We start from the raw sequence: 21,490 nt of genomic DNA on the forward strand, positions 1-21,490 counted from the left end.
TTTTTGTGTGTATTTCTGTTGGCACCATCATTTGGCCTTAAACTAACTTGCCTTATCCCTTGGGTTTTTATTCTTATTGCTTTATTGCTTTTGTTGTCATGTTTGAGAAATATTGCTTTCCATATCTGGTTATATTTTGAAGTTCTCTCATCCCTTCTTGTGTCCCATGTATCTGCCCTACGCCCAGCCTGTTTTCTTTGGCAAGTACAACTTTTTCTACAAAGGGTTTATTTTTAAAATACTGGTATATTATATCAGCTCTTCTTTCCTCTGAAAAAGTGACTTTTTCCCTCCTGCCACAAGTACCAGATTGTAAGTGCCTTAAAGGTAGGGATTCTCATCTTTCTCACCTGTATAAACAACAGATGACAGATTGGATTGTTTTGTAATAAATGCTATCTTAGGTCTCACATGCTTCTGTATAGGCTATTTTTATTTATTGTATTTCACCCCAGGTGTTTAACAACATTTCAGGAGGGTGAGGAAGGAAGAATTTTGGATTATGTCATGCTTTTTCACTGTGAGGGAAAAAAAAAAGCATGCACGTCTTTTCCCAAGTTGTTTTCACATATCAGGGACAGTATTTTCAAAATGATTATATTCTTAACATAAACAATTATGACTTGCTTGCACAAAATGCCACATGTGTGTTGCTAATCTAAAAATTATAACATGCTTAATGTCCTCACACAGCACTGAAGACTAGCAGCTGATATATAAACAAAATATCTGAGCCCTGTCAGGTTTTCTTGGAAGTGTGATTTATTTTAATATTCTCCCCTTTTAAACATCCTCATTCACTTTTAAAGTTAAACTGTACCCGTTTTATGTTTGCTGCAGCATTATTTACAAGAATGAAAACCTTCTAAATAAATAAAATATCGAGTATTAGGAGATTTGTAAATGGCAAAGTCCTATTTTCCTAAATCATATGTTTATAGGACAATAACACTGGAAAAAGCTAACCCCGTATTATCAAGTAAGAAATAAAAAAAGATCTCCCCAATGACTCCCACACTATCTGTATCATGATTCTAATTCTTTTACATATAGCATTTTTTATCAATTTCTTGAATAAATCTAGAAAACTTTGAATATGAGACATAAAAAACAGAGAGAGAAAAGAAAATTATATACACATTTAGACACACAGTGTTAATGGCTAAAAGTTATTATTATTGTATGTGAAATTGCTGACTTCTGATTGAATATGGAGATAAATCATTTGACACTGTGAATAGTCATGCAAATAATTCCCAAAATTTTGTTGAGGTTAATAATGACAAGTTTTAGACAAACATGAGATTAAGAAACTATAAAGCAGTGAGCTTTATTTTGTGTGGGAAAATGCAGCTTATGACACTATATACATATCAGAAAAAAAGAATAATCTTTATGTACAATTTGCGTTAGATGAATTAAAGTCAATAAGATTAAAGTGACAACTGGGTAAATAATTACATGTCACATTTAAAAAGTTTAAATGTGAATCACTTTAATTTGTGTTTTTATAATATCGAGAGACTAATATTTATTTCTACTGTTTTCTTTTTGCTTCGTCTTTCTCAGCCCCTCCCCCATCGAACCAGATACACAGAATCAAATTAAACCTACTCCTCAGTTTGTCAAAAATATTATCATTGTGTTCTCTCTGGGCAAGGTCTCCTATCTCATTTTCTTTTCTTTTCTTTCTTTTCTCTTTCATCTCATCTTTCTCCCTCCTTTTGTAATTATGTAGTATGCTTATTGTCTGTCTTTCTAATCCATCTTCTGTTTGTTTATCAAATATGTGTGTTCTTGAAATGATGCTGTTTTATATGTGCTTTTAAGACCTACATAATTGCTACCACTTCGTAATATTTATGGTTTCTTACTCTATTCATTAACATTATGTTTTTGAGATTTCTTTATGTCGTTGCATGATGATCTGTTTCATTACATCTGATCATGGTCTAGTACTCCAGTGTTTTTGCAGTCTTCATTTTATTTATGCATTCTACTAGTTTTGAAATCCAACTTCCAACACTTTGCTCTCTCAGAGAGCTTGAAGACAGACACCCTCATACATATCTTCTTGTGGCCCTGTGTGAGTTTTCTGTCTCTATGCCCAGCAATGGAATTGCTGGATAGCAGAATATATGCAGAATTTGTAAATTAACTGCTATTAGATTGTTGTCCAGAGTGGCCTTCTGTTTCCACTCTCACAGCTATGAATGAGGGCTCTGGTTTTTCCATATCCTTAATATGTGGTAATAGTATCTAAGTTTCTATTTTAGAGATGTATGCTAGGTATTGTGTCATTTCTGTTTTAGCTAAAATTATAAAACTTGTGACACTTCAGGATTCCTAAGAATTTCAAACCAAGTCCATTTTTTTGTCTAATAATTGCATTTCCAAGCCTTTGGACTTTTTGCTGCTTATTGGAGGACATAAAAAAGTATTGCAGCCGGGCTCGGTGGCTCAGCCTGTAATCCCGCGCCTTGGGAGGCTGAGGTGAGTGCATTGCCTGAGCCCGCGGGTTCGAGACCCACCGGGACACCTTGGCGAGACCTCATCTCTACAATAAACCAAAAAATTAGCTGAGTGTGGTTGCACGCACCTGTAGTTCCAGCTACTTGGAAGACTGAGGCAGAAGGATCGCTGGAGCACAGCGGGTTGAGGTTGCGGTGACCGAAAGAGTGCCACTGCACTCCAGTCTGGGTGACAGAGTGAGGAGACTCCAACTCAAAAAAAAAAAAAGTATTGCAGGTTTATAGGGGATTATAGGATTTGGGAGACATATGTTTAAAAGCGTATGATCTTATCTCATGACCCGTGAGAAGCCCTGATATTCAGAACACACTCTCATGGTTTAGATAGGGACCAGATTAGCATCTTACTTTTAATTAAATCTAATTGAATGAAATTTACAAGAGCCTATTCTGTTGCTGTTTTTTGTCTTTGTTTTGGTTTTGGATGGAGGGATGAGAAAAACAATCAGGTAGGGAGGATTGAGGAATAGATAGGTACTTTCAAGTATTTTTTTTCTCCTGAAAAGCCATTAACAGTCTGTTAGCCGAGTCTATCAAATTAGACAATGAATCATAGATATTAAGAGACACTTCACTGGATGGATTTCACAAGCAGTTTTTATTAACTCAGGGTTATCTCAGCAGCCAACATGAGTACATTGCACATGATGGATGTCACTCAGTCTGGCTGCATGTGGCTGAGGGTTCTGCTTCTCACGGTGGCACTAAGGAAAATGCTGGAGGTAGATGTGCTTCATGATGTCAGATTCCAAAGGTTAGAGACAACCTGTGCTATCACCGTTTTTCCTTAATTACATGTCATAGATCTAGCGTTTATTACTCCATCTAAATCCTTTGAATCATATAAATCAATGGGTTATTAAACCTTTTGGTTATGGTCCACTGTATAAAGAACTGTGCTTGATTTATTCCAAAAGTACCTCTTTCAGATTTTGAAAGCTATGTTCTTATTTGTTTTAAAGTTTTCTTTCTTAACTCTCTCTCTCTGTCTTTTTCTTTTTTGATTCTTTGACTGCAGATCTCAGTCAACCTCCCAATATTCTTTTAATGATTCTACTGTTGTGGCCAATTCTGAGCTAGAGACCCCATTCACTAACCACATTAAGTCCATCTGTGTTGTTTCTTTGATGAAGCACTTGCTTGTCTGTGAACTTCACCTGTAGATGTTATCACCCTGTACTAATGGTGACAGAATGTTTGTAGCTTTTTAGTTTAGTAACACTGTTTCCCATTTAGCAGAGTAAGATAGGTTGGTGGAACTCATGATTAGGTTATATGTTTTTTCAAAGTTGTAAGTTTTTCTCTCTTGGAAGTCTATCAACCATTATAGCCATCCTTACGGTTAGGTATCATAATGAGGCTTGTTTGTGAGATTTTGATGGCAAAATAAGAGATCTAAGAATAAGAAAATCCTACTGCAAACCAAATCCACCTGTTCCCCAAAGTTTTCTAGGTCAGATGCACATGAAAGATAACTGCCAGATGCTTAGGCAAGCTGGATAGGGCTTAGAATAGGTTTGAAGAAAATGTATCCTTTAATCCCATGACCAAATCTTATCACCAGTCATTTGTGTGGCAAGAAAAGTGGCCAGATTATATAGGAGCTGACCCTGTGTGAGTGTGTGCTTCAACCTCATGGGCTGATAAAGGAAAAAGAACAGTGTGTAAATCCTTTTAGGACACAGTGACCCTGCCTGTTAAGCATGGACCCCTCTATATTAGAATCCAGGAGAAGTAAGGGAATGGGACTCCAGAAAGGGAGCTCTTCTAACCACATCCATAAGACATATTCCAGTAATATTTTAGCTATTCTACAGCACTTTGTAATTTGTAACTTCATTTACATTATCCTTTTAGTGATCAACCTTTGAATTATGTTATCATTATAATCATTATGCTGATGAGGAAACTATGGGTCAGAGAGGCTATATGACTTGTCCATGAATTATCCAGTTTGTAAGTGTTCCTCCAAGTGCAAAGGTCCTCTGTTATATCATGACTGCTCAATATAATGGCAGAGATAGATTGCTTCTGTGAATCCAATTTTATCTCCCTTTCAGTAAAATAACAGTGAAGTTGTGGAAGTCATTTATAATTACAGAAAGGGAGCTTGGCATTCTGTGTAAAAGAGCAAGTGGAAGTTATACAATTATAAAAAATTCTGTTATGTATTCTTTGAGGATATTTAGTAGGAGACACGAACACTGTGTAAAATTATTATATGTAATTTTAAAGCCTGTTGATTACCATTTTTACAGTTTGTATCTCCTCAAATTCTATTAACCATTCAAAGACTGCATTGAACTTCAGCTGAGTCAAGCCTTGGGAAACTGTGATAAAACATTCAACATTTACAGGTGACAAAGCAAACAAATAAGCAAATGTGCTGCACACATAGAGAACGTGGAATAATTGATTTATTAGTATGATTTGGACAACTTTGGTTGAAAAAATACTTCCAGAGTTTGAATTAACCTCCAGAACACTTGCTTTGGTAGGATAGATAGTACATTTTGGACATTCTTTATAGTCTGTTTTGAAATATCTTTTATTTAACTGCTGCATTTTACCACTTCAAATATGTGTTCTGTCACTAGAAATATGTGGTATAATAAACTTAAAATGAAAAGTCTGAGTGGAACAATGTAAGGAATAAAAAAACTATTTTAAAAAAAGTATTCGAATTTTAATAATCTGGGATTTTTTAAGTCCTTTTATCTTCCTAGGATAAGTGATTTTATTATAGAACTTTTATAGTTTATTTGAAAAATTGCTTGTTTGTTTTCAGTGTCTCTTTAGAATTTTAGCTGCATCAGACCTGTGTTGAATTTTTTTAAAGTGGTATTATTAAACCCAATTCCTCCAAGAGTTTTTTTTTAAAATTTGAGTTGTAGCTTATTTTTTCCATCTAGTAGAGTGACTTTCTTTTTACAGTTTTTATCCTAGTTGCTTGTTATATTATAAGTTTTTTAAAATTCTGTTTTGTTGTTGTTGTTGTTGTTGTTGTTGTTGACCAGTTATGAAAATTGTATTTTGGTTTGTTGAACTCTAGAAACCTGTCATTCAGTAACAGGAGTAAAATGATTTTTCTTTCTTTCTTTCTTTTTTTTTTTTTTAAAGACTATACAATTTTAGTTAGCTCCATTGCCCTTATCTTAAATTTTTAAATGTTTCTTCTTTACTAAAGAGTCTGATTAAAAATGAAAGTTAGTAAAAGGCTGTTCTATAAAAATTTATGTATGGTACTAGGCTATTGTTTTATTTTTCGGGGGAGTGGTCTTGTGTTCTTTAACTTGAGAATTCCGATTTAATTGTAATGCCTTTAAGGGATTTTCATAAAGCTCACATGAGCTGAAATTTCAGCTTTGACAGGAACAGTGGTTTTTCAATGCCAGCTTACAGGTAGGTTCAGAAGCTTCCTGTCTTAGTCCTGTTTAAGGTTATGGAATTAAGAGTCTGTCATGTTATTTTGAGATTCTTTCACATATTTTACTATTATAATGGCAAGATTTTTCTTTTTAAATAAAATATAGAATATTGTAATTGAAAATGAAGGATGTACATTTCCCAGTGCTTGGGCACTCTTTGGTTTACCTTATCTACTTTCAGTTTTTAGTTTCTAGAATTCTATTTGCTTAGGTTGATATTATAGAAAATGGACTTGAGCAATCCTGTAATTTCTGGTTGTAATGTGTTGTTGCTATTGGATCCTGATGGTCTTTACTGGACCTTTCTAACAAACTTTGCCTCTCATGTTGTAAGTTTTATTGATTGATATATTATGGTGCAAATTTCCCATGAGGATAATGGATCCTCACCTTCAGGGGCCCTCACTTGAGTGGTTGTCTTTCCAGGATCTGTGCTTTATTTTTCTTTATAGTTTTGTATTCTTTTTTTAAATTAAAAATTTCTGTTTATTTATATGTATATATTTTTTACATTCCTTTAAAAAATTTAGATTTTAAATATGTGGGGTACAATTCATGGTTAGGTACCCTTGTTGAAGAGGTGTGCCCCCCTCCGGCAGTTTCCTACTACTGCCAGTCCCATCCCTACCCTCCCCTGGCAGTTTCCATTACTGCCAATCCCTTTCTTATAGTATTACAATAGTTGTTCAAGGTCCGTTTATGAGTGAAACATGTGATACTTGGTTGTTTCTGTGATAGATCACTCAGTATTATAGCCTCTAATCCATCCAAGTTGCTGCATTTATAATTTTGTCCTTCTTTATGACTGTGTAATATTACAACATGTGTATGTACTACATTTGTTTTATCCAGTCCTCTTTTGATGGGCAGCATGGTTGGTTCCATGTTTTTGCTATTGTAAATAGTGCTACAATAAACATGTCTGTGCAGGTATCTTTTTCATAGTGTGATTTGAGTTCCTCCAGGTATATTTCCAATAGGGGAATTGCGGGTCGTATGGGAGGTCAATATTTAGATCTTTTAGGAATCACCACACTGTTTTCCACAGAGGCTGTACTAGTTTTCACTTCTACCAACAGTATAGAAGTGTTACCTTTTCACCGCATCCTCTCCAGCATCTGTTGTTTTTTGAATTATTGATGTTGGCTATCCTGACTGGAGTTAAAATCAACTCCAAATGGATCAAAGACCTAAATGTAAAACCTTAAACTATAAGAACCTTGGGGAAAAAAAAAAGAACCTTGGAAAATGCAGGAGACACCCTTATGGAAACTGGAACTGGCAGCCAGTTCCTGATCAAAACCCCAAGTGCCCATGCCATAAGAGATAAAATAGACAAGTGGGGCCTCATCAAACTGACAAGCTTCTGCAAAGCCAAATAAATCATCAAGAGAGTAGGGAGACAACCCACAGTCTGGGTAAAAATATTTGCCAATTGTATATCTGACAAAGGCCTAATATCTAGGATCTACAAGGAACTCAAATGTGCTGAAAAGGAAAAACAAAAACAAACAAACAAAAAAACCCAAAAAACAGCCCCATTACAAAGTATGCAAAAGATACGAATAGACACTTCTCAAAAGAAGACATACAAGCAACCAACAGATACATGAAAAAATGCTCAGCTTCACTACTCATCAAAGAAATGCAAATTAAAGTTTTGTATTTTTTTTCTAAAGGGAGGTTCCAAAGATTGTGTAAGCATCAGCCTCCATCACACTTTGCATCTGCCTCTGGTCAATATGCTAACTCTTAGAAAACTGGAAGAAATGCAGTAACAAAGATATACATTTGACTTTTCAAAATCTTATTTATCTAGCATGCCACATTTTCTTTCCTAGTGGAAGAAATGGTCTGGACAATCATACTAATTATTAAAACTGTGTATCTAAAACAGAATGCATGACTGATGATCTTGAAAGCTTTAAGAATGGAGTTTTAGAGACATGTAGACTTTGAGTAAATTCTGTTATATAGATTATTAGACTTTTGCTGAGATTCTCTTGAGAATGTCAAACATTAGAAAGTCTCTGTGGAATAATGACGCTCACTCTTTAATCTAGGTTTTGCTTTGTATGTTTCTCTAACGGCAGTAATAGTGCAAGATGCCAGTTTTGCTTTCCTTCCATTACCCTCCTATTGTATTTATCTTCAGAAAATGCTGAGAAATGACGAGAATGTCAGTGCATTATACATACAATAAACAGTCCTTACGTTTTATGATAGTATGAAGCATAAAATAGCCCATGCAAGCTGAAACCACATAATACGATCTTAATACTCAGTAGAACAAATTTTGATTGTTCTGTCATCTTTAAAAACGTCAAAACATTAAAAACTTTCTAATTGTTGATTATAAATGCAGAGAGCTGAAAAATAGTAAAACTAATATTTATTTAGTATGCTGTGACTTAGAAAATTAGAAACATTGAGAATTAAAGTGTTTTATTTCTTTGTAAAAAACTGTCACAAGTAATTTGAGCAAACTTGACTTATAATATAACTGACAATATGAAAAGAGCATCTTTTCTATCTCTTAGCAAATTGTCAGACTCCTTTCTAATTTAAATCAGCTTCAAATCTTTTATCCTTTCACTTTTACTATTGTGAACTACCTACTAGGGCTCCTACTGGTATCACTTCCCCTGGGAAACCTTTGTCTTTTTTGTCATAACCACTTTCCTCATTTATGTTGATGAGTTCACCTTCAGTAAGTCCCTTTGGTGGCAAATCTAGACTCTCTCAAATGGCAGCAGTGTCCACATATCCATGGTCATCTATTTCTATTATAACTTCATTTAGGTTCACTTTGAATTCCCCATCTAGTATTATCATTTTTTCATTTCTTTGGTGGACTTTAATCTTTGTTAGCTAATTCTTGCTTTCAATGACCCATTTTTACAAAATGTCATATAGGTTTTTCATGGAGAGACAAGGAGTCAAAACAACTACATGCCTTGCTGTCTCTGTGTAAACTGAATAATAGGTATATAGTTACCGGTACTGACAGGCTTTGAAACAAGTGATGTGATTGATCACTGGTTGTATTGTGCATCAGTTATCTGTCTGCTAGTGACTTGTAGCCTGGAGAGCCAGCAGCAAAGTTTGTCCTTTGTGCAATTATGCCTAGTTAGCTTACTGTGGTAACTGAAATTTGAACTGTGTTGTGAAGCTAGTGTTATCAAACCACTGTACTAAACCACAGTAACTGCAATTTTTTCATATTGGAACCGTGTAAAGCAAGAAATGCTCCCCCCACTTTATATATGAGGAGGGATCCAAAAAAAACTGGAATTATCCTTTGGAGGGCAGGTCCCTTATAGTACACCTAGAATTTGTTCCTTTGTCAAACTCCTTGTCAAAGTTTTTTATCTGGTAGTTTTGAGAAGTTTGCATCACAATTTGCAGAAGAAGTGTCCTGTGTTGTGGAAACCGATGATTGGTTCTTCCACCATGATAGCGTATCTGCCCACATTGCACTGAATGTTCAGCAGTTTTTGACCAAGAACGACATGACCCCCGTGACCCACCATCCCTATTCACCTGTTCTCACCTCGAGCTACTTTTTTGTTTCCCTGGATGAGAACAGGCCTCAAAGGGAATTGTTTTGTCAGTGTGGAAGACGTGAAACAAAAAAAGACAGAAACACTAAAAGGCATCAAAACTGACAAGTTCAGAAACTGTTTTGAGCAGTGGAAAAAGTATCTTGACAGATGTGTCACATCAAACAGAGAGTACTTTGAAGGTGACTGAAGTTTAAACATGTAAGAATAAATACACAATTTTTAATAAATAAATTTCATTTTTTGGATCTCCCCCATGATTAATTTTTAAAGTTAACTTTTAGCAAGAAGTTTAACAATCATGATTACACATAGTTTGAATATTATTTATTGTATAGGAGCAATATTATATTTTATAACCATATTTGACTATTTCATTAAAGACAATGTTATGATTTTTGTAGCATTTGAAAGGTAACACAAAACTGAAATGAACTGTTTATTTTTTTCCCCAGTTTTATGTATGGGGAATTGACTGACAAGAAGACCATTGAGAAAGTCAGGCAGACTTTTGACAACTATGAGTCAAACTGCTTTGAAGTTCTTCTGTACAAGAAAAACAGTAGGTATCTCAATTATTAGTAGAATGTGTCAACTCTATATTAATGTTGTGTTTTGGTAAGGGTAGTAAAGCTAACATGTAGAAAGAATATAAAATTATTATTGTTCCTTTTCTTGGTGAGGGCAGAGGTTGCTGATGAAATTAGATAACAAAATTAACAAATGATTCTACCTATAAAAGATACGCAGCAAAACATTTTGTAATTAATACTCATGGTCAAAATTCTATAATTATGTGACAGTAACTGAAAATAATATTGAAATTTATTAATTTCTTTTTTATGGTTAAAGGAAAAGATATTTGGTAACATTGGGCATCTGCATTGACCTTTCTATACAAACACAGGTAACGTAAATATGTGGTAGCTACTTGAGGTGAATCTTTACTAATATGGCCTTTTGCAGATTCAGACTGGTTGGTGTGAGGGGCTGGTGAGAGAAATCATTATTCTTGGAACAGACTATTTGTGGTTGGTAAAATTGTATTGATTGTTGTGAGCTGTTCTCTAGGATGGGTTTGGTACATAGTAAACTGTCCATTCTATAATGACATAATACCTCATGATATAGACTTTCCATCAGAGCTTTGAGGAAAAACAACAACCAAACAAAAAGCAGTGAGCACATTCAACAACTCACTCTCTTTCACTTTCTTTGCATGATTACTTACTTTTATCTCTTTTCGCTGCTTTCCCAGATTTTCTTTCTTTCTTTCTTTTTTGAAATGAACAATCCTTTCATAAGATGGGTCAATTTATTTAGTGTTAATGGTACGTGATAGCAAAGTTCATTATGATCTTTGGTGGAAATTAATGGTTATTAAGTTCTTCCCAAGTTTGGAAAACATTCTAGCTTCAACAGGAAACATTTGGTCCATGTTTGGTGCCTGTTGGATCTTGTGGAGCATAATTTATCCTCTTCAAACATTTTCTTCAAACATTTGTTCTCTATGTAATATTTGGAATGAAAATTTGATTTCTCTTTTTATTAGTAGACTAACAAAGGAATAATAACCTTGGGCATTTCTTCAGAGTAGTGCACTTGACAATGGGAACATTTGTCTTTAGTGGTTTTACCTAGGGAATATCTTATCATCTTATCTTTCATTTTAGAATCAAGGCCAAAGAGATATTTTAGCTTGAAGTCATAGCTAAATGTTAGTTGGCTTGTCACCTAGAAAGCAACCCATTCTGAATGATCAGTTCTGTCCTCTACAAGAGAAAAGGCAGGCTGTAGGTGGTTTTTTTTTTTTTTTTTTAACATCTTTTCACCAGGTCGAAATACATACTGATAATTTGTAGAAGGCCTGTATACCAAAGATCCCTCTATTTTCATATAGGTTTACTAATCCTTGAATAACTTAGATATGTACTCCAAGTTTAGGAAATAATGTAAGAATATTCCATTTTACTAAAGTCATTCATTTTGTCACTTAAGCAGAATAAACAAATCTTTTCCTGATTTTAAAGTATCAAAGACAAATCCATAGTTCCTGAGTTTCTCAAAAAATACCTTAGTGGATTTTCTGTTTTTGTTTATTTACTTTAAATTGTGTTAGGTGTTACTTGAACTTTGCATTTCTGAAAGTCTTTCCAGGGTGGTTTAGATATTTTGCTTTATGTGAATGTATTGAAATAATTATTTGACTGTGTTCAAGCCCATGTGGTTCTTTCCAGATAACCATCTCTCTATATAGGGGCCTGCTGATAGCCAGTAGGATATATACCCCACAGCACCATAGATTAGATTAGTACTCATGTCTTCTTTCTGTGTACCAACTGTACTGGGTTTTGTTTTTTGCTTTAATGAATAATAGGTACTATCCATGTTTCATAATGTAGTTCTGCTATTTAAAGTAAGTTTTTAAAAGTCTTATAAATAGCTGAAAACTTTTGAATGAATGTCAGCTGAAAAATGTGTATCCTTGTGATTTTTTGATATTAGATATAAATATTCATATCTGTAGAACTGTTTTGGGAAAGCCTGCATGCCAAATCCTCTCAATACTTTCATTCAGTAATTTGGTTAAACACTATTTTGCAAATGAGAAACTGAGGCATCTGATTTGGTATGTGTAACTACTGACATTTCAGTTTGCAGTCCCTGTTCCTTAGGTCCAGTGCTGATTAGCAGGAGGCTGTTTCTACTGTGGGGAAAGAAATAGTAACTCTGGGGTGATGATGTCAAATGGCTCTTTCTGCATACACAAAGGCAGAAAGAACTCTAATAGCTGGGACTGTTCCAGCTGATCAATATCAAGGCATTGTTTTTTTGAGTTTCCAGCAGCAACAGGCCTCTCTGCCTAACCTTCCCAGACTCCCCAGCCCCTTGAACCCAAAGTCAGAATATGAAGGATCTAGCATCAAGCTACTTACCCTGTGGCTTGAAAAGCTGAAAAAAAAAAACCCAAAACCAAAACAAAAAGAAAACCTTGATATTTAAAGTAGTTTTAAAGACAGCCCTGAACCTAGCCACCATTTGAAAAGTTGCTTTTTCCATAGTAAGACATGAAATGCAGCATCATCTCTTTCTGTTCAGTTTTCTAACAGACCCTGAAAAACAACTTACTTTTATTGCCCTTTTCTTTTTTGTTTATGACTCCTCTGTCTCAAACTCACTGTGTTGGAGTAGCCAGAGGCCATGCATCCACTAATGTCTGGGTCTGGTGATTTGTAAAACTGCACATCACTCACAGTTCCTAGATGTACTGTGTAAAATAAGAAAACAGGAAAAAGAATAAGCCTCTTTCGGTAATACTATGCTTGTTTTTGAGGTCCCTGTTTCTTTCTACCATCATTTTGGAAAGGGTCATGTCCTTCCATAGGCCCCCTAGACCTTCAAAAAACCAGGTTGTCAGAACAGAATATTCCCACAGAATTCTCCTGTCTCTAATTTTCTAATGTCTTGAGCCTTGCAGTTAAGTCATCTCATCTTGTCTAAATGAAAAATTCCCCCTTGTGGTGACATTAGGTGACTATTTTTTAGGCCACAGGTGACAAGATGCTTCTTATTTGGTTTGTATTGAGAGGCACTAAAAGGCTATAAGCTCTCACTTATAGACTATTAATAGCTGCACATTTCACTCTCCAAATTCTAAACTTTACAAAAACCTTTATGTCTTAAGACAGAATATTTGGAAGGGCTTTATTGCATTGTAGCTTGGAGAAAATATGATGAAAGATGTGTCTTTTTTTATTCTGATGGTATGTTCCTTCAGTGTTTTATCACTTGGTAGATAATTACTCCTTTGGAGGCATTTCTTGTGCCTTCACTTATCTGTTATTTGGCATATGTCAGTTCCTGATTTGTCCAAGTCATAAGCCTTGACTGCTTTGAAGCCCTCTAGAGTCTGCAGCAGCCATCCTTTGAAGATCATGGTGACAGAGTTCAGTTTCATGCTTTGAAAGAAGTGGGGAGGAAGCAGTGGCTCATGAAGATGCCTGAGGATCTTAACGACTAAGGACACGTGTGTTTTTGTTAAGGTTATCTTAAAGGTCTCAGGCAGAGCTCTGTGTACTTCAGGCATCAAGTGTTGCTGACATTCTTTCTCTCTCTGATATGGTGATGCAACCAAAGCCATAGAGCTATCGTGTAAGTCTACCTGACCGATGAGAAAGCCTTGGGATAGAAACAGCATTTTGGATGTTTCTCCAAGAGGGACACTTATCAGAGCATCAGGTATTGCTGTTGCAGTTAATTGGAAACACTTGTCAAAATGACAAGAAGAGAAACGCATGTAGGAGTGATCACATTTGGTAAGACTATCAGAGGGAAGTTGGTGAGAGCAGCAGTGATTTAGGGACCCAGACCTAAAGGTGATGCTGACATTACTTACGTAGCAAGAATGCCATTGTGCTTCTGCATTGTGAAATGACACCCTGCACTTTACTTTAGAATTTTGATATTTTGGATTGAAAACTACATTTGTTAATTTAAACAACTGGTAATTGATCCAAAATAATGCTTTGCAGCAATTAAAATACTTTTGTGCTGATTACTACCATAGCATAGCTGCTGGTAGCTGATGAACAAGGGAAGGCAGGAAACCAGACCACTGTGGCCATGTCTATTGTCCTTTTCTCCTTTCTCTTTCTTTCTGTTACAGGAACCCCTGTTTGGTTTTATATGCAAATTGCACCAATAAGAAATGAACATGAAAAGGTGGTCTTGTTCCTGTGCACTTTCAAGGATATTACGTTGTTCAAACAGCCAATAGAGGATGATTCAACAAAAGGTAATTTTCAAAAGAATTACTACACTTACGAATTGGGCTAAAAGATCTCATTATTATTATTATTAAGCTAGAAAACAAAATTCTCCTATGTGGCTCTCCTTTTGCTTCACATTTACACTAGTGATTGCTCAGAATCTGTTTTATTCAATCATTTTTGTTTGAATGGACATAGTGTGCTATCCCATGTGGAAATAATGGTTGATTAAGTTGTAATAGGAGGAATTGAGATAAGACATAAGGAAGAAATGTTACAGAGCATAGTTAATTTATTATTAATTTATTTTTTAGTTAACTTCAGATTCCGGGTGTACATGTGCAGGTTTGTTACATGGGTATGCTTTGTGATGGTGAGGTTTAAATTTCTATTTCTTTTCTATCTTTTTTTTTTTTTGAGTTGAAGTCACACTCTGTCACCCAGGTTGAAGTGCAGTGGCATTCATGGCCACCCCAGAGTCAACCTGCTGGGTTCCGGTGATCTTTACGTCTCGCCTTCCAAAAAGCCGGAACTACAGGCATGTGCTACCATGCTTGGCTAATTTTTGATTTCTTGTAGAGATGAGGTCTTGCCAAGTTGCCCGGGCTGGTCTTGAACCCATGGGCTCAGGCAATCCACTCGCCTCAGCCTTCCAAAGTGCTGGGATTACAGGCTGAGCCGAGGTTTGAGTTTCTATACAGCCTGTCACCCAAATGGTCAGCATGATACCCAATGGGTCATTTTTCAACATTTGCCTTGTTTCCTTTCTTTTCCCCTTAGTTGTCCCCAGTGTCTATTGTTTCGATTCTTATGACTAAATTATTAATTTAGAATCAATATAATCTGGTTGGTTGAGGTGTGGCTCACACCTGTAATCCCAATACTTAGGAAGGCTGAGGCAGGGGTATCGCTTGAGGCCTGGAGTTTGAGACCATCCTAGGCAATATAGTGAGACTCCATTTCTACAAAAAACAACAAAAAAAGAATCAACATAATTGGAGTTTGGGCACCCTATACCAATGGTGAACTTTAGAACCAAGAGTGTGAAGGTTTGAGTGAAGGTGGACTAGAGCTCAGTTGATTGAATTTTGTTTTATTAGTTGACTTTTTCAGGTTACTTTTCAGTTTTTATTTATTCAGTTGTATATTATCTTGGGCAGATATTGTTAGTTATATAAAGACTAATTTTGTCATGAGGAGAGTGGCTGGCAAAATGTAAACTGGAATCTTATTGACTATAATATCCAAAGAGACTGCTTTAGAAACCAATAGTCAGTGGTATGTGCTTATACCTATTTTTCTATGTAATTTATTTCTAATTTATTCTCTCCAATTAGAAACTTGTGTCATATAAATGAAGAATTTCAAATACTCTTATAAGTAATTTTTATGAAATGTTATTTTTAATAATCTCTTAGGAAACTAAAAATAAAATGTCTTCTTCCTTGCATTTGGCGAACGTTGCTTTTTCTTCTTTAAAAAAAAAACTAGCACAGAAGCTTTAATCTTTCCAACTGTAATCGTAATTATAGAAAAAAATCACATTAGGTTTATTCCTTGCTTGTGAATTCACATATATAACATTGTATCTGCTCAGTTCTGGTTAGCATCAAATTGCAAGAGGAGAAATTTTATAAAGTGCACACCATTCAAACTATGACATAGAAAATTCATTTGTACTTGGAAGACCAAGTAAAATATTCAATTTTGAACCCATATGCCCTGTTCTTTTGTCTTTACACATAGATCTAGTCCCCAAGAAATTTAAGATAGGTGCAAATTCTATTTTTCATAGAATAGTCTTTAAATAGTATTTCATTTTAAAGCTCATTTGCTTGTTTTAAAATTATAGTGCTGCATCCAACAGCTGGGAAATACATATTCTCAACCTCACACAGAGTAGAGCATTCACCAGGTAGACCACATTCTAAACTATAAAACATATTTCAACAAATATAAAAGAATAGAAATTTTTAAAAGTATGTTCTCTGACCACAGTGAAATTAAATTAGAAATCAATAGCATAAGCGAATCTGGAAAATCTCCAAATATTTAGAAAATAAGCAGCAAATTTGTTAATAACCCATGGGTCAAAGAAGAAGCCTTAATATAAGTTAGAAGAATATCGTGAACTAAATAAAATTGGAAATGCAAATTGTCAAATTTGTGGGATGCAGCAAAAACAGCTTAGAGGGAAATATGTAACATTTAAATGCATATATCAGAAAAGAAAATAGATATAAAATCAGTAACTTAAGATTTTGCCTTAGGAAACTAGACAAAAGCAAATTAAACCTAAGCTGAAGACAATAAATAATAAACCTTAGAGCAGAAATCAATGAAAAAGAAAACAGGACAACATTATAGAAAATCTCCCAAACCCAAACCTGGCTCTTTGAAAATAGCATTTAAATTAATAAACCTCTAGCCAGGCTAACCAAGAAAAAAGGGAGAAGATACAAATTGCCAATAGGAGAAGTTACTACTCACCTTATGGACATTAAAATATAACAAAAGATGACTATGAACAACTTGGTCACCACTGATAAATTGGATGAAGTTGACCAGTTCCTTGGAACATACACACTGCTAAAACTCACACATGGAGAAATAGATAATCTCGATTGCACTGTATCTATTTTTAAAAATTAACGATAATTGATAATCTTTCAAAACCAAGAAAACACCAGGTGAAGATGGTTTCATTAGTAAGTTCTACCAAACATTTAGGGAAGAAATATTACCAGTTCTCTTAGTCTTCTCCAAAAATGGAAGCAAGAGAACTTTCCTAACTCATTTCATGAGGCCAGCACTACTCTTATACCAAAACCAGAAAAGACTTTGCAAAAAAGGACAACTGTGCTCCAATATTTTTCATGAATATAGGTGTAAAAATCATCAACAAAAATTAACTCCAACAATGTCTAAAAAGAATTATACATGGCAACCAAGTGGGGTTTATCTTGCATATGCAAGGCTGGTTCAGTTTTCAAAAACCAGTCACTGTAATCTACCATATCAACAGGACAATTAAGAAAAATCATGGTTATACCAGTTGGTATAGAAAAAACACTTAATGAAATCCAACACTCATTTATGATAGAAACTCTCAGCAAAGTAGGAATAAAAGGGAACTTTTTCAATTTGATAAGGAACATCTATGAAAAACCTATAACTAAGTATAAAAAAGGCCCTACGACTATTTTTAAATAAAAGATAAATGATTGGCATGTGATTTATGACCTAATGTTTTCTCTGAATGAATTTTTCCTTGCCTTCACACGTGAATGACAGACTGAGTAAAAAACTTTTATATTATAGTCTTTCTCTCTAAAAAAAAAAAACCCATATGTTTTTATATTAGGTAAGTATTGTTTTCTCTCATTTACTGTAAGTTATTTTGTGGCCCAGCTGAAGTTGGCTAAGAAGAATACAGTACTTTCTCACAGTTTTGACCTGCTGAACCTATTTATGGTGGTGTCAGTAACTACATATTTATTTATGGAAACTCAAAGTTGGCAGCGTTTTACAATGAGATTGGGGGAAGGGTTGACTTTTATTTCTGAAATTGATAGCTCTCCATTTATCTGCATCCCCACCTGGGAATCACAGAATTCTTTGTAAGGCACAGTCTCTTTTAAATGAATAATTCATTTTCATAAAAAATGATATTTGAATAAGCTCCAGACAACTCAGACCACTTGATTTTTGAACTATGGGTTCGATAGACATGTAAATTAGAATTTATAGGGAAAATCAGACCCCATTGTGAAAAGCATTAGAGAAAACTATCTCTTTCCAGGACCAGAATTTGTAGATAAGCTTATTTTAAAGAGACTTTTATTTTGAGACTCCTCCATACTCTTCAAATACATAATGGATTACTGAAAAAGTATTGCAAAATATAACTGTGAATGACGTATATGAGCTATTTTCCATTAGTCATGCACACTGTACATTTAATATGAAAAGTTTAATAGAAATAAAATATTTATGCCATCAAGTCATCATCCTACTATATCTGTGAAGCAAGCACAATAGGAAGATATGTTTTGAAACATTAGTATAAGAATATATCTTTCAACTTTTGAAATCAAGTTAAGGGAACCTTGGAAGTTTAGGAAAAAAGCAGATGAGTTTCCATGATGATACCATCATATTAACATAATATGGGTCTAGAGCATTAAACTTGGAGACAGTTGACTTGCTTTTGATCCAGCCATGGACACCAGAGTTATTGAACATGAACTGTTATGGAAATATTTTGGTCCCCTTATATTACATCTGTCTCTATTTTCCCAACCAAAAATGCTGATTGAGCATACAGTATGGTGCATGCTGTATTCTAGGTCCTGAAGATACAAAGTCTCTTCTCTCATTTTCCAATGAGAGAGATGGAAACAAGTAAATATACAATGGAAACATTCTCTTCTGATTGCTCTTGTTTTCTCAGAAAAACAGAAAGTGAGGATGAGAATAAGGATGGTGAAAGATGTGAGGAGAGTGGAGTAGGTGTGAACTGGTTCTCTAAGAAAGTGGAACAGTGAGTGGACAAGGGAGATGCAACAGGCTTGCTGGGCAGCATGAAGGTCCACTTGAAGCTAGTGGTCATCCATTTCACTATTATCCATGGGCATAGTTCTGTGTTTTCATACACCCATATTTAGTCAGAGAAGTGTAGATGCAGAAGCAGGTGAAAAGTTGTATTTCTCCAGAGTTGGTATATGATCAGGTGAGTAAGACAAGAAGAACAAGGGAGATCAAGAATCAGGGAGCTGATGATGTTTGCAAGGGAGTAGGGTGAGGGTGTTTGCAAAATTTTGAAGACACATTTAGGTGATAAAAGTTCTGCTAGTATACAGGAAATATTCTTTTAGCATTCAGAACAGACAAGTGAACTGACACACTGGTAAAATCAGAATTTAGTCCCAGAATAAGGACTTTTTACCTTAACATAAGAATGGGCCCATGACTGGAGCAAGGGCCTAAGTCCTTTGAGCATTTGCCAACACTGGGTGGAATTGACATCAATCTTCTACTTAGTGCTTTTACCAAGAAACTCAGACATGATAGAAATACTTGAATAAGTGGAAATGGACTGATTCTGAATTTCATTTCTGAATCACATCTGGGACAGTAGCTATTACATGTGATGGCAGCCAACTAATTTGAGTGTACCTCATAATGAATCTTCCTCATAATGAATCTTATGATCACCCCAATTTTATTCTGAATTGATATTTTGTCTTTATGGATGGCACTGGGTGATATCAGTAATACCTTTGACTTATACCATGGATGGTAGCAAAAAACCACTGAAGAAAATGGAGACCAATTTTGATGGATTAGTTATTATATGCCAAGAATTTTATATTCATTATTGCTCATTTCTATAATTCTGAAAATTGGTATTATTATCTGCATTAGTTGAAGATCCTGACACTCAATGTCTGATTGATTTCAACTCCCATGTTCTCTCTGTTGTGTCACGCTGCCTCAAGCTTTCCAGTGGACTTATTATTAGGGTTTAACCAACTTAATCTCTTGCTCTCCTTTCTCCCTATACAACCTAAGCACAGGCTGACAATACTCTCATTTGGACAGAATTGCACAGTTTTGAACCAAGGAACTTACTGATAATAATTTAAGGGGCAAAGTGTTCTTGTTATCTTTTGTTCCTGGTATTAAGATCTTAAAACTGTTGTTCAGATAATCAGTCAGTAGTACCTGATAAACTATTTATAATAGTACAAAGGGGAAAATTACAGCCAAGAAATTCATACAGTACAGTATTTTCAAAGAGACTCTAAAACTGCCAAGATAATTACAGTGTGAAATATCTTGTGCCAAATAGTTATGGCACCTTCTTGCCAATAATTGGGACAAAAACAAAACAAAACAAAACAAAAACCAAACTCCTATAGAATACAAAATAACGGTGAAAGTAGCGACCTTCTCCTTGTAAACCAATGGTTTCTTTAGAGAGGAAACAGCAGATGAAATATGAGTAATTATACCATGTAGTCTCTTTGGCCAAGACTATAATTGTTTACCTAAGCCTTTTTCTTATAGATTAGAATCTTGTGTTGCAGTCTAGTAGATTGATTTAACTGCCTCTGTGACTTCCTTTTATTTTTAAGATTAGGCAGTCCATGACAAAGAGGTTAATTGCAACCCAATAGAGCTAAACTAATGTTTTATTAAGAAGGAGCTGGCATCCTGAGCTTTTAGGAGAACAAATGTTCTCATAATGCCATGAACAACTTACAGAGCAAGTATTAGGCTCTTCATATTCAGTTGTCTGTTCACATTATCCCATATCGACCACAGCTAAGTAACGTCAGTGAACTTTGCTGAAAAATCAGTCATGCCAGTTAGTTCTCTGTAAAGGTGAAATCAGTAAATGTATCACTGGAAAAAGTTAGAACTGCTGAGTGTCTTTTTTCTCTGACCCTAGACAGTGTGGTTGCTTGACTTATTCAAAGTTTGAGTGTACAGTAAAGGTTTGTGAGAGATCAGATGAACAAATTAAGCTATTAACAGGCAATTCCAGATGTATTCAAGAGCATGAAGGGATAGGTATAAGGAAATTCAGTGTGGCATTGTTAGTAAAAATCTAGAAGCTGCCTGCATGAGTGTAACATATGCCAGATTAAGGAGCAAGTGCTTGTTTTTCTGAGATGTCAGAGGTACAGGCAAGAACCAGGTGGGATGGCGGGTTGGTATGGAGGTGGAAAGGAGAGAAGGGAAGTTGAGGGCTATTGTATTTCTTATGGCTTCTGTTTGTTTTCAGTAAAGTATTTAGCAGAGATATGTACTGGTAATAAGGAGAGAAGGACGGTTAGAGGTGTCCTGAGAAAAATGGTAGTTACTTGGAGCTCGGGACTGCAAGAAGACTTTAACCTGAGAGAAATAAAAAGATTGCTGGGCATCTCAGAGAGCTCTCATCTTTGAGTGCTCCCAATGATTACAATGTGAAATAAACATTTCTTGACTTTGGATTAGTTCTCCATCTTGTAGGACATTGTGATAGCAAAACTCATAAATGCTTACTCAATTTTACAACTGTCTTTTTTTTTTTTTTTTTGAAAGAAGGAATCGTTTCCAAGTCTTTCCTCCTAAATCTCTCTTCCAGTATGACTAAGTTGGTTAACATTTGCCACCACCTTTCTTTTTCTGCTAACAGTTATTCAATTTTA

The 21,490-nt window shown here is 35.1% G+C and overlaps 1 protein-coding gene across 1 annotated transcript in view; it reads left to right on the forward strand.

The window, feature by feature from the left end:
* The window catches only part of KCNH5 (potassium voltage-gated channel subfamily H member 5), a gene marked incomplete at its 3' end in the record, with an annotated part of 114,804 nt that overhangs the window by 50,575 nt on the left and 42,739 nt on the right, over positions 1-21,490 (forward strand). Inside the window, exons 3-4 of the mRNA XM_008048533.1 lie at positions 9,978-10,084; positions 14,189-14,317. Coding sequence (XP_008046724.1) covers positions 9,978-10,084; positions 14,189-14,317 — 236 coding nt within the window. The remainder of the gene's footprint in view (positions 1-9,977; positions 10,085-14,188; positions 14,318-21,490) is intronic.

Source organism: Carlito syrichta, unplaced genomic scaffold (assembly GCF_000164805.1).
Source record: "Carlito syrichta isolate Samal-C Ts95f unplaced genomic scaffold, Tarsius_syrichta-2.0.1 Scaffold124146, whole genome shotgun sequence".
Classification (NCBI taxonomy): domain Eukaryota; kingdom Metazoa; phylum Chordata; class Mammalia; order Primates; family Tarsiidae; genus Carlito; species Carlito syrichta.